This window comes from Oncorhynchus mykiss, chromosome 20 (assembly GCF_057628025.1).
Source record: "Oncorhynchus mykiss isolate SJ-2025 chromosome 20, ASM5762802v1, whole genome shotgun sequence".
NCBI classification, from domain to species: Eukaryota; Metazoa; Chordata; class Actinopteri; order Salmoniformes; family Salmonidae; genus Oncorhynchus; species Oncorhynchus mykiss.
Window position 1 is genome coordinate 33,950,202 of NC_143041.1, and position 14,074 is coordinate 33,964,275.

Below are 14,074 nucleotides of genomic sequence, written 5' to 3' on the forward strand. Positions count from 1 at the left end.
GCCAGCCGGCTGGCCAACTAAAGGGGTACCAAGCCGCACATAAACAGATAAGGGGATGAGAAGAAAAGGCCCATTCTTCATCGTGGCTGGAGCTCAGAGCCCTCACTGAATGAACCCCTCGTTAAAGTGGCAATAAAGGACACAGAAAACACCTGTACTAGACTGCATTCCAGAGGGGGGCACATTCCCCTATTCCCCTTCCCCTCTCTGTGTTGGTGCTATTCCCCCATAATAACGACTACGTCACAAATGGCATAATATTCAATTTTGACCAGGGCCCATAAGTAGTGCACAACACAGATAATATGATGTTATTTGGGATGCAGTCCAGGATTGGCAGCAGGGCTACTGTAAGATTACTAGCCCCTTCTATTTTTTCTGTTCCTCTCTTCAGTCTCTTTGTCCAGGGGTTCCAGAAGGCAGAGGTTAAGTTCATCCATGCTGTTCCTCTCTTCAGTCTCTTTGTCCAGGGGTTCCAGAAGGCAGAGGTTAAGTTCATCCATGCTGTTCCTCTCTTCAGTCTCTTTGTCCAGGGGTTCCAGAAGGCAGAGGTTAAGTTCATCCATGCTGTTCCTCTCTTCAGTCTCTTTGTCCAGGGGTTCCAGAAGGCAGATGTTAAGTTCATCCATGCTGTTCCTTTCTTCAGTCTCTTTGTCCAGGGGTTCCAGAAGGCAGAGGTTAAGTTCATCCATGCTGTTCCTCTCTTCAGTCTCTTTGTCCAGGGGTTCCAGAAGGCAGAGGTTAAGTTCATCCATGCTGTTCCTCTCTTCAGTCTCTTTGTCCAGGGGTTCCAGAAGGCAGAGGTTAAGTTCATCCATGCTGTTCCTCTCTTCAGTCTCTTTGTCCAGGGGTTCCAGAAGGCAGAGGTTAAGTTCATCCATGCTGTTCCTCTCTTCAGTCTCTTTGTCCAGGGGTTCCAGAAGGCAGAGGTTAAGTTCATCCATGCTGTTCCTTTCTTCAGTCTCTTTGTCCAGGGGTTCCAGAAGGCAGAGGTTAAGTTCATCCATGCTGTTCCTCTCTTCAGTCTCTTTGTCCAGGGGTTCCAGAAGGCAGAGGTTAAGTTCATCCATGCTGTTCCTCTCTTCAGTCTCTTTGTCCAGGGGTTCCAGAAGGCAGAGGTTAAGTTCATCCATGCTGTTCCTTTCTTCAGTCTCTTTGTCCAGGGGTTCCAGAAGGCAGAGGTTAAGTTCATCCATGCTGTTCCTCTCTTCAGTCTCTTTGTCCAGGGGTTCCAGAAGGCAGAGGTTAAGTTCATCCATGCTGCACTCATATATTTCATTACAGCACCACGGCCCATGGTCTAATAGCATCAACTATGTTAAGCATGCTATTGATGGCTCACATCTCTGCCAGCCCGGCCATCGCTACTGGCACTAGCCGAGACATTCCAATGTGCATTCCAAATGTCACCCTATTCACATAGGTCTCTGGTCAAAAGTAGTGCACTAAATAGGGAATAGGGCGCCATTTGAGACACATCCGAAGTGGTACAGTCAGTTCAGTCAATGTGTGCTTAGGTCTCAAAGGAGACGGGGATGTTGATGTTTAAAACGACCAGGAAAAGACCCAACTTGCACAATATCATCTCTGTGGATGGGTTCTAAAGGGGTAGTCCTGTACATATATATAAGATGTCTAAATTTAGAGTTTGGCTTTAAAAAAGCACTATTGAGAGGGAGAGGATAAAAAATGTAAAATATGTGGAAAATGAGTTTAAAAATATCCCAGGGAGAGAAATAGGTCTATACATCTGTACCTGTCCTGTGGTCAGGTGGCCCCGGGGAAGGCAAATAAACACCATGGGATTAGGAGAGGAGTCAAAATACAGTTAGCCCACAGAAGCAAAGACCTACCTCTTTCCCTCTCATTTTCTCTCTCCCTCTCCCTCTAGCTCTCACTCTATATAGCACTCTCGTTCAAAATACAGTTAGCCCACAGAGCTAAAGACCCAGAGACTCTGCCCTCCTTCTATCCTTATTTCTCATTCCCTCTCTCTCCCTCTATCTATCCCTTTCCCTATATCTATCCCTCTCACTCTCTCTACCTCTATCTATCCCTCTATCTCACTCTATCTATCCCTCTCACTCTCTCTACCTCTATCTATCCCTCTATCTCACTCTATCTATCCCTCTCACTCTCACTCCCTCTATCTATCCCTTTCTCTCTATCTATCCCTTTCTCTCTATCTCTCCCTCTATCTATCCCTTTCCCTATATCTATCCCTCTCCCTCTCTATTTATCCCTTTCACTCTCTCTCCCTCTATCTATCCCTCTATCTCACTCTATCTATCCCTCTCACTCTCTCTCCCTCTATCTATCCCTCTATCTATCCCTCTCACTCTCTCTCCCTCTATCTATCCCTTTCCCTCTATCTATCCCTCTATCTATCCCTCTCACTCTCTCTCCCTCTATCTATCCCTATCTCTCTATCTATCCCTTTCTCTCTATCTATCCCTCTATCTATCCCTCTCCCTCTCTCTCCCTCTATCTATCCCTCTATCTATCCCTCTCACTCTCTCTCCCTCTATCTATCCCTCTATCTATCCCTCTCACTCTCTCTCCCTCTATCTATCCCTCTCACTCTCTCTCCCTCTATCTATCCCTTTCCCTCTATCTATCCCTCTCACTCTCTCTCCCTCTATCCCTCTATCTAGCCCTCTCACTCTCTATCCCTCTATCTATCCCTCTCACTCTCTCTCCCTCTATCTATCCCTTTCCCTCTATCTATCCCTCTCACTCTCTCTCCCTCTATCTATCCATTTCCCTCTCCTCTATCTATCCCTCTCCCTCTCTCTCCCTCTATCTATCCCTCTCCCTCTATCTATCCCTCTCACTCTCTCCCTCTATCTATCCCTTTCCCTCTATCTATCCCTCTATCTATCCCTCTCCCTATCTCTATCTCTCCCTCTAACTATCCCTCTCCCTCTCTCTCCCTCTATATATCCCTCTCCCTCCCTCTATCTATCCCTCTCCCTCCCTCTCCCTCTATCTATCCCTCTCACTCTCTCTCCCTCTATCTATCCCTCTCACTCTCTCTCCCTCTATCTATCCCTTTCCCTCTATCTATCCCTCTCACTCTCTCTCCCTCTATCTATCCCTCTCACTCTCTATCCCTCTATCTATCCCTCTCACTCTCTCTCCCTCTATCTATCCCTTTCCCTCTATCTATCCCTCTCACTCTCTCTCCCTCTATCTATCCATTCCCCTCTCCTCTATCTATCCCTCTCCCTCTCTCTCCCTCTATCTATCCCTCTCCCTCTATCTATCCCTCTCCCTCTCTCTCCCTCTATCTATCCCTCTCCCTCTATCTATCCCTCTCACTCTCTCTCCCTCTATCTCTCCCTTTCCCTCTATCTATCCCTCTATCTATCCCTCTCCCTATCTCTCCCTCTATCTATCCCTCACACTCTCTCTATCTCTCCCTCTAACTATCCCTCTCCCTCTCTCTCCCTCTATATATCCCTCTCCCTTCCTCTATCTATCCCTCTCCCTCCCTCTATCCATCCCTCTCCCTCGCTCTATCTCTCCCTTTCTCTCTCTCGCTCTCTTTCTACCTCTCTCTCTCTCTCTCTCTCTCTCTCTCTCTATCTATCCCTCTCTCTCCTTCTATCTCTCTCCCTCTCTCTCTCCCTCTCTCTATCTATCCCTCTCCCTCTCTCTATCTATTCCTCTCCCTCTTATAGGTCAGGTATTTTTCACTCTACACATTTTCACTCTCTTCTCTCTCTTTTTCTGTTTTTCTCTCTCCTTTTCTCTCTCCCCTTATCTTTCTCCTTCCTCTATTCCTCCATCTCTTCCCCTTTCTTTCCTCATATTCTCTTCCTCTATCACGCTCTCTCTCTTTTCCTCTCTCTTTTTCTCCCTCTCTCTTCCTCCGTCATCAATCTTTACAGGTCTACAGGGCCCTCTGTCTGAACAGACTACTCTAGATTCTAGAACAACAAAGGGTCTGGGTCGCAGATGCCAGATTTCTGTCCAGTAGTGTTCAGTCAGAGCAGTTCCTTACAGGAATCCCTGTCTGTTAAATCTTCAGTCTGTCTCAATGTATTTATTCTTTGCTCAACTCTGAGTAGTTGAGGGTGCACTGTCTGGCACAACCCAATAATGAATGCAGGGCTGGGTTAATTTCATTAGGTAGCAAATGAAAGAAACCAGACTGAAACAGAGAGGGACTACCTGGAATTGTCCAATGAAAAACTCACATTTTTCGTGGTTAAACATTTTACATGACATGCCCCAAAGAACACGGCCTAGATGTAGTTTTAGCCAACTGTTTTTGTAGCCACTGCAGCCACTCTGACCACAGTTATATCAGAAAATCTTCATAGGTCAAATTGTGAAGAACAGGATGGGAGTTTAAAGTGATAGTGATGTCAGTAGTAAAAGCTAACCACTAACAGGTGTATGGATGGATCGCCACTGTGCAGACACATACTTTGGAAACACAGCTTCAATACACCACCGCACTCTAATATAACATTAGCACGTGTTAAACATTCCTCCTTACTCTTTATTAACACCCCTTCCCCCTCTCTGCTGCCCTCTCTGTCCCCCTCTCTGCTGCCCTCTCTGTCCTCCTCTCTGTCCCCTCTCTGTCCCCCTCTCTGTCCCCTCTCTGTCCCCCTCTCTGCTGCCCTCTCTGTCCCCCTCTCTGCTGCCCTCTCTGCTGCCCTCTCTGTCCCCCTCTCTGCTGCCCTCTCTGTCCCCCTCCCTGCTGCCCTCTCTGTCCCTTCCTCTGTCCCCCCCTCTGTCTCTTCCTCTGTCCCCTTCTCTGTCCCTTCCTCTGTCCCCCTCTCTGTCCCTTCTTCTGTCCCTTCCTCTGTCCCCCTCTGTCCCTTCCTCTGTCCCTTGCTCTGTCTCCCTCTCTGTCCCTTCCTCTGTCCCCCCCTACGTCCCTTCCTCTGTCTCCCTCTCTGTCCCCCACTCTGTCCCCCTCTCTGCCACCCCCCGTTCCCCTCTCTGTCCCCTCCCCTCTGCCCACCCTCCCCTCTTTGCCCCCCCCTCCGACTGATGATAAAAGGTATTTACAGTAAATTCCAGGGCGTTGTGAAGACAGAGTCCATGGCAGCAGCACTAGTGAATAACAACAGGAGAAGAGGAGTAGTGTGACCTTTACAATTTACAGTGACTGGCTGATGTGAACTCAAGTCATTTTAAAGAGGAACATTTGTGTAGGAAATAGCAAAACTGCAATGTAATGTGTGAGATGGGCTCTGGTTTCAGGTGGACAGACAGACATTGGACAGACACATTGGAACATTGTTCCTAACTTAATGCTAAATAAAGATATGGTGGTGTAATGTGTGCGGGTCCCATCTCTTCAAGTTTTCCTCAGCCCTGCACCACCTAAAGTGATGTGTGTTTGACTATATTGCCCATTTGGACAGACAGACAGACAGACAGACAGACAGACAGACAGACAGACAGACAGACAGACAGACAGACAGACAGACAGACAGACAGACAGACAGACAGACAGACAGACAGACAGACATGTACCTTTACAGATAGTGTTGACACCACTCCAACTCCCGTTCTCTTGACACACACGTGTCCCGGGGCCCACAAGATGGTAACCATGGGAACAGGTGAAATGGACTTCATGACTGATGAAATACTTGGAGCCAAACTTTGTCCCGTGGACAGGGGCTTCCAGGGAGGGGCATACAGAGGGGGCTGGGGCAGAGAGAGAAGAGGGAGGGAGGACAGAGGGAGGGAGAGGGAGAGGGGGGGAGGAAGAGAGGAGAGAGAAGATTGTCACACATGTATGCATATGGAGTCACCCAGCATCCTGTGGTATTTAGTGCCTGAGGACATACACATGTCCCGGGTACTGTTGGTACTGTAGGACTCTAGGACCACTTCATGTATGCATATGGAGTCACCCAGCATCCTGTGGTATTTAGTGCCTGAGGACATACACATGTCCCGGGTACTGTTGGTCCTGTAGGACTCTAGGACCACTTCATGGGAAAAGACTGACGCAATGCCTCATTTCATTCAACAGATTACTGCTACTAGCCGTTTTGGAGGAGAGGGGAAACCAACAACACCAGTTCTAAAACCAAATAAAACAGCTACTTGAAATAGTTCTCGACAAATTACCATTTTATTGAGAGAAACTAGGCCTACTACAAATGCAGAAAGGAACAAATGACCATTTTTTTGAGAGAAACTAGGCCTACTACAAATGCAGAAAGGAACAAATGACCATTTTATTGAGAGAAACTAGGCCTACTACAAATGCAGAAAGGAACAAATTACCATTTTATTGAGAGAAACTAGGCCTACTACAAATGCAGAAAGGAACAAATGACCATTTTTTTGAGAGAAACTAGGCCTACTACAAATGCAGAAAGGATAAAATGGCAGCATTAATAGAAAATAATTTCACAAATGTACAGAATTGAAAGCCAAGGTGTTGTAATTACACACTGATCAAATGCTCCCTTCCTTTAACTGTAGAAAAATGTGCCTGAAAGATGAGGTATGTTGGTTGTTTCAAAAGGTTCCTGCCGTACCTGTGTTCTGGAGTTAGCCTACTACTTACAATTGAAAGCCAAGGTTTTAATGTAATTAGATCAGTATGTGCTTCTTTTCTAAATCTGGATGTAAATAAAGAGGTTTGACCTCTAGTACAGTACAGCTTACGCTTTTGGGATAAACACCCCACACCCTGTCAATTGCATAATATTGTACCTCCCAAAGTAAAATTGTATGGAAATGCTGTAAGTAGTAGGCTAACTCCACAACACAGGTACGGCAGGAATCAGCATTTTGAAACATAACCAACATACCTCATCTTTCAGGCACATTTTTCTACAGTTAAACGCAGGGAATGTTCTTACTGTGCTTTCAATTTTCAACTAATTGAAAGCACAGTAAGAACATTCCCTTCATTTGACTGTACAAAAATATGCCTTAAAGTAATTTTTTTCTTTCCAAAGATGATTGGAAGCACAGTCTTTCCACTGTCCCCAAATCCAGAACAAACTTAAGAAAGCGTGTAGTATTATATAGAGCCATTATTGCACGGAAATCCGTTCCATCTCATATTGCTCAAATAAACAGCAACACCACACAGCACAACCTCACAGCACAGCGCCTCTCCCCTAGATAGTTTCTGTGTATGCACTGATATGCAGGCTACGTGTGCTATACACCTTCCAAATATTGAATTGCAGAACATCCTCATTTCGTTGGGGCATAGACTCTACAAGGTTTCGAAAGCATTCCACACGAATGCTGGCCCATGTTGACTCCAATGGTTCCCACAGTTGTGTCAAGTTGGCTGGACGATACACACAGGAAACAGTTGAGCGTGGAAAATCCAGCAGTGTTGCAGTTCTTGACACAAACTGGTGCGCCTGGCACCTACTACCGTACCCCGTTAAAAGGCACTTAATTTTTAGGTTTTACCCATTCACCCTCTGAATGGCACACATACACAATCCACGTCTCAATTGTCTCAAGGCTTAAAATCATAATTTAACCTGTCTCCTCCCCTTAATCTACACTGATTGAAGTGGATTTAACAAGTGACATCAATAAGGGATCATATTTTTTTTACCTGGATTAATATGGTCAGTCTATCATGGAAAGAGCAGGTGTTCATAATGTTTTGTACCCTCACTGTAACTATACAACAACAGAAATAGGAGAAGAGAAATCTTTCAAGTAATTGCAAGCACATGGCTAAACAGTGTCTAGTTTATTTTTGAGCAAAAGAGAGAGAGAGGGGGAGGTTTGTTCTATACCAGTAAGAGCAGAGCTATCATCCACATGTCTGGTGCTAAACGACACAATTCCACTTCCTGTCAGTCTCCTATTGAGTGCTCGGTGTGTACTGTAATGGTGCCAAATGACATTCTCTCTCTCTCTCTCTCTCTCTCTCTCTCTTCCTCTCTCTCTTCTCTCTCGCTCTATCCCTCTCTCTCTCTTTCTCTCTTTTACTATCTTTCTCAAAATAGCAGCTGATGAATAACTCTATTCATCCATTTTCACAGGAATAGAATAGAAAGAAATAGAATCGAATAGAATAGAATTGAAAATAACACAATAGAACTTGCTATGGCTAAGTTTGATAGAAACCCCTGATAAGCCTAACTAGTTGTCTGGAAGAAAAACATTTGATCCAAAAGGACAGCGGTAACTACGAGAAGACCAACGATTTCCACATTGACCCAATACTGAGGTTTATCTACTAAAGTGTCAACATCAGGTCGAAGAGAGTTCACGTCATTTAAGTGCTATGCAGAAGCTTGGGTTTCAGTGGGAAACTTTAAACTTTAAGCTAAACTTTCAAATCTAACTGTTTCCTTATTTTGTTGATTTATTGACCACAAAATCAGGAACGGGGATGTGAATCTCATCAATGCACATTATGGTAAACAGTACTGACATGGTAAACAATAGAATAACTTCCCCAAAATCCAATGATGGCAGACCACACACTACTCCCTAGCCTCTAACACTCCTCCCCTTACCCTCTGGTTAGGATGTTATGTCTCTGCAGTAGAGCCCCTCTTAAGGACAATGGAAGTAGGCCCAGGCTAGGGGATCTTTAGGCCTGGGCCTGGCTCTCTAAACATGGTGCATAAATAGAGGACAAAAGTGGAGTAAATTGAAAGACAATCAAAGTAGATTTCTGGTTTTAATAATAAAGAAGCATTTCTGAAATCGACTTCCATTATCATTCAACGTGCTCCAATTTTCTCCTCTGTTGATGAATTCTTTTTTTATTTTACCTTTATTTCAACTAGGCAAGTCAGTTAAGAACAAATCATTCATCAGCTGCTATATTGAGGAGAGACAGCTAGAGAATGAGAGCAAGATAGCGTAAAGAACCCTTAGGCTGGTCTGTACATGGCTATATAAGAGTTTGATTTCAGGTGCTGCAGAGTGCTGGAGAATGGCTATACTTTCGGTCTACTCACCAGCCGACTGATCGGCCTGAGGCAACTTGGAGACAGAGTTCTGTAGGGTTGCCAGTTTTGACTTCATGATGCGTAGTCCCTCTGTGAATCTCATCTCCTGTCCCTTCAGAAACTTCTCCATCTGACGGAGAACACCAACCACCTGGTGTTTATCCATGCAGTTCTAGAGACAGAGAGACACATACAGTACATGTTAACCACAGGAGGTTGGTGGCACCTTAACTGGGGAGAACGGGCTTGTGGTAATAACTGGAGCAGAACCAGTGGAATGGTATCAAATACATCAAACACATGGTTTCCATTCCATTTGCTCTGTTCAAGGCCATTATTATGAGCCATTCTCCCCTCAGTAGCCTCCTGTGATGTTAACATAAGATATCATTCAGTTACATACATGTTTAACTGGTCAAACATGAAAACAACATGAAGAACATGGTTCTTGGTGGTGTTTGTCCATGCAGTTCTGGAAAATAATGAAGCACATACCAGTACAGAACTGGGAAATTAGAAACTAAGGAGTGTTGGCTTTCAGTTTTACAAGCCACAACCTATTTTGTTCTTAGTCACACACATAACCAAATGTTAAAACAACAAGTATTTGAAGATATTAAACCATGATTAATATCAATTTAATGGGAAGCATATAAATAAACCATGATTTGCACTATGACAGTATTATAGCGCAATTAAAATGAGCAAGCTTCAATAAATCACAACTACCAATAAAATCCACAAAATGTGTAATCGTCATAACATATGAGAAGAGGCAGGTATGATTTAACAAGCCTAGCGCAGCTGTGGTAGTTAATGACATCACTCGATTAACTCCAAGGCACGTCCCCAAATGGCACCCTATTCCTTATATAGTGCACTACCTTTGACCAGAGCACTATGGGCCTTGGTCAGAAGTAGTGCACTATATACACTATACACAATATACATAAAAAGGGTTCCAAAAGGGTTATTTGGCTGTCCCATAGGATAACCTTTTTTTTCTTCCAGGTAGAACTCTTTTGGGTTCCATGTAGAACCCTAGTGTTCTAAATGGAACCCAATAGAGTTCTACCTGGAACCAAAAATGGGTTCTTCAAAGGTTTCTCCTATGGGGATAGCCGAAAAACCCTTTTAGGTTCTAGATAGCAAATTTTTTCTAAGAGTGTAGGGAATAGGCTGCCATTTGGGATGTACCCAAATCAAACTTCAAAATGTCTGGTGGTGGGTGGGTTCTGTGATGGCTGTGGTTACAAATATTGACATTCCGCCAGTGTTCCCTAGCATTTCCAACAACCGTCGCCAAAACAAATCCCAATCCAATTTCACAGCTGCACAGGTGTTTTCAACAAGACCAATAACATTTATATCATTGTAGTATTATTAGTGGTGGAAAAAGTACCCAACTGTCATACTTGAGTAAAAATAAAGATACCTTAATAGAAAGTTACTCAAGTAAAAGTGAACGTCACCCAGTAACATACTACTTGAGTAAAAGTCTAAAAGTATTTGGTTTTAAAAATACTTAAGTATCAAAAGTAAATGTAATTGAAAAAATATACTTAAGCATCAAAAGTAAAAGTATAAATAATTTAAAATTCCTTATATTAAGCAAGGCGGACGGCATCATCTTCTTGTTTTTAAAATGTACGGATTGCCAGGGGCACACTGAGTCTGTCAGATCAGAGGCAGTAGGGATGACCAAGTGTTCTCTTGATAAGTGTGTGAATTTAACAATTTTCCTGTCCTGCTAAGCATTCAAAATGTAATGAGTACTTTTGGTTGTCAGGGAAAATGTATGGAGTAAGAAGTACAATATTTTATTTGGGAATGTAGTGGAGTAAATGTAAAAGTGGTCAAACATATAAATAGTAAAGTAAAGTACAGATACCCCAAAAAATGATTTAAGTAGTACTTTAATGTATTCTTCCTTAAGTACTTTACACCACTGAGTATTATTATAGTAATGTTGTTGGTTGTGATTTCAGAGATCAAATAATGATAACATTCATATCGTTGTGTTATTACTGTATTAGTATTATGGCTGTGGCCTGCCACCTGGTCATGGAAGATTCAGCAATCATATCCTTCTATTAACATTCAGAAGTCATACCCAGGATTCCTGAAAGAAAGAGCCTGACAACGACCTTTGGGTCAAAACAGTGCACCTGAAAGTTATTGGCTGTGCGTACACTACTTCTAAAGTAATAACCTTCTAGCCACAGCTGTCTCCGCTAGCCCTCAAAACCCTCCTCCCCCTGGTCCTGGTACTCACTTGGAGGACCATGTGAGAGGCCGCCACACCACGCACCTCTCACTGTCTGTCTCTCTCCCTCTCTCTCTACCCCTCGCTCTATTCTTCATTTTCTCCTTCTTCTCCAGTGTCAGACAATACAGCAGCTGGACCAAAGCTGTTTGACAGATGTCTGTCAGTGAGACCTCTGTCCAGAACCCTGGCCCTCTGTATATTTACATGGCAGGAAACACAGTGGTTGCATCCTAAATTACACCCTATTTCCTATATAGTGCAATACATTTGACTGAGGTCGATGCAAAAATAATGCACTATATAGGGAATAGGGTGCCATTTGGGACACAGCTACAGACTCCTTGGATAACAAACTCTGAATGGACCAGCTTTGTATTCAGCTTCAGCACATAGCCTGGATGCCATGAGCCCATGAGCTATTTGAGAGCAGGCTGTTGACAGATAAGCTCATTCCAAAGTCTCAGAGAACAGTGAAATAAATGGCTGTTTGCTAATCCTTTTCAATCATATTTAACAAGTCTGTAGAAAAGTGTAATTTCTCAGGTGAGGGCATACCTTGCATACTTGAAATGACAATCAATGCCCACTGTGAGTACTGCAATAACTTTCCTAAACTTAAGAAATCCCATTGATTCTGCCCTTGAGGCAGAACTGCCCTTATAAAGGTCAATTCTCAGAGGGCCATTGGCCAAGAGTAGGCCCTATGCTTCAATAAGACTTCTTCCATGTGCTCTTTTCTTTTCTTTGACGACTCTCCCACAGGGTAAATGGAAATGCCACTAACTGACACAGTAGTGGACTCATATCCATCCTAGCAACACACACAAACACACACACAAACCAGGGCTCAGACTACAATTTTTCCCTTGATGGCACCAGCCCATGATTTGTTCGCACCCAAATGAAATTGTAACGTCACTCAATTGAAAACATTTGTATCATCTTATGAAGTAATTCATAGTGCTTTATTGAAATGTGTAATAGACTACTGAGATGCTATTCAAGAAGCACGTTGCTTCGTCATCTTCTCATGTTGTTATTCAAATTATTTTGATGTGCAACCTAATTCAGTGATTGTCTTGCATTTTGGGTTGACAATTATGCTATTGTGGTTAGATTTTACTGTTAAAATAGGGCTCCAGAATGTTCTGGTTTGTTTTTGTTCAATAGAGATGAATTTGCCTGCATTTTTATGTGCACTAATATCATAGGTTAACAGTATACAGTGCCTTGCGAAAGTATTCGGCCCCCTTGAACTTTGCGACCTTTTGCCACATTTCAGGCTTCAAACATAAAGATATAAAACTGTATTTTTTTTGTGAAGAATCAACAACAAGTGGGACACAATCATGAAGTGGAACGACATTTATTGGATATTTCAAACTTTTTTAACAAATCAAAAACTGAAAAATTGGGCGTGCAAAATTATTCAGCCCCCTTAAGTTAATACTTTGTAGCGCCACCTTTTGCTGCGATTACAGTTGTAAGTCGCTTGGGGTATGTCTCTATCAGTTTTGCACATCGAGAGACTGAATTTTTTTCCCATTCCTCCTTGCAAAACAGCTCGAGCTCAGTGAGGTTGGATGGAGAGCATTTGTGAACAGCAGTTTTCAGTTCTTTCCACAGATTCTCGATTGGATTCAGGTCTGGACTTTGACTTGGCCATTCTAACACCTGGATATGTTTATTTTTGAACCATTCCATTGTAGATTTTGCTTTATGTTTTGGATCATTGTCTTGTTGGAAGACAAATCTCCGTCCCAGTCTCAGGTCTTTTGCAGACTCCATCAGGTTTTCTTCCAGAATGGTCCTGTATTTGGCTCCATCCATCTTCCCATCAATTTTAACCATCTTCCCTGTCCCTGCTGAAGAAAAGCAGGCCCAAACCATGATGCTGCCACCACCATGTTTGACAGTGGGGATGGTGTGTTCAGCTGTGTTGCTTTTACGCCAAACATAACATTTTGCATTGTTGCCAAAAAGTTCAATTTTGGTTTCATCTGACCAGAGCACCTTCTTCCACATGTTTGGTGTGTCTCCCAGGTGGCTTGTGGCAAACTTTAAACAACACTTTTTATGGATATCTTTAAGAAATGGCTTTCTTCTTGCCACTCTTCCATAAAGGCCAGATTTGTGCAATATACGACTGATTGTTGTCCTATGGACAGAGTCTCCCACCTCAGCTGTAGATCTCTGCAGTTCATCCAGAGTGATCATGGGCCTCTTGGCTGCATCTCTGATCAGTCTTCTCCTTGTATGAGCTGAAAGTTTAGAGGAACGGCCAGGTCTTGGTAGATTTGCAGTGGTCTGATACTCCTTCCATTTCAATATTATCGCTTGCACAGTGCTCCTTGGGATGTTTAAAGCTTGGGAAATCTTTTTGTATCCAAATCCGGCTTTAAACTTCTTCACAACAGTATCTCTGACCTGCCTGGTGTGTTCCTTGTTCTTCATGATGCTCTCTGCGCTTTTAACGGACCTCTGAGACTATCACAGTGCAGGTGCATTTATACGGAGACTTGATTACACACAGGTGGATTGTATTTATCATCATTAGTCATTTAGGTCAACATTGGATCATTCAGAGATCCTCACTGAACTTCTGGAGAGAGTTTGCTGCACTGAAAGTAAAGGGGCTGAATAATTTTGCACGCCCAATTTTTCAGTTTTTGATTTGTTAAAAAAGTTTGAAATATCCAAAAAATGTCGTTCCACTTCATGATTGTGTCCCACTTGTTGTTGATTCTTCACAAAAAAATACAGTTTTATATATTTATGTTTGAAGCCTGAAATGTGGCAAAAGGTCGCAAAGTTCAAGGGGGCCGAATACTTTCGCAAGGCACTGTACCTATGTCCCTCTTTGCGGCACGTGACCACA

General features: G+C 43.3%; 1 protein-coding gene across 2 annotated transcripts in view; it reads right to left on the reverse strand.

The window, feature by feature from the left end:
• LOC110499315 (fibulin-7) overlaps positions 1-14,074 on the reverse strand; it is a 31,068-nt gene that overhangs the window by 13,558 nt on the left and 3,436 nt on the right. For both annotated transcript variants that reach the window (XM_036956143.2, XM_036956141.2), the window contains exons 2-3: positions 8,937-9,099; positions 5,500-5,676 (exon numbers count right to left, since the gene is read on the reverse strand). In XM_036956143.2, the coding sequence (XP_036812038.1) occupies positions 5,500-5,676; positions 8,937-9,099 (340 nt within the window). The remainder of the gene's footprint in view (positions 1-5,499; positions 5,677-8,936; positions 9,100-14,074) is intronic.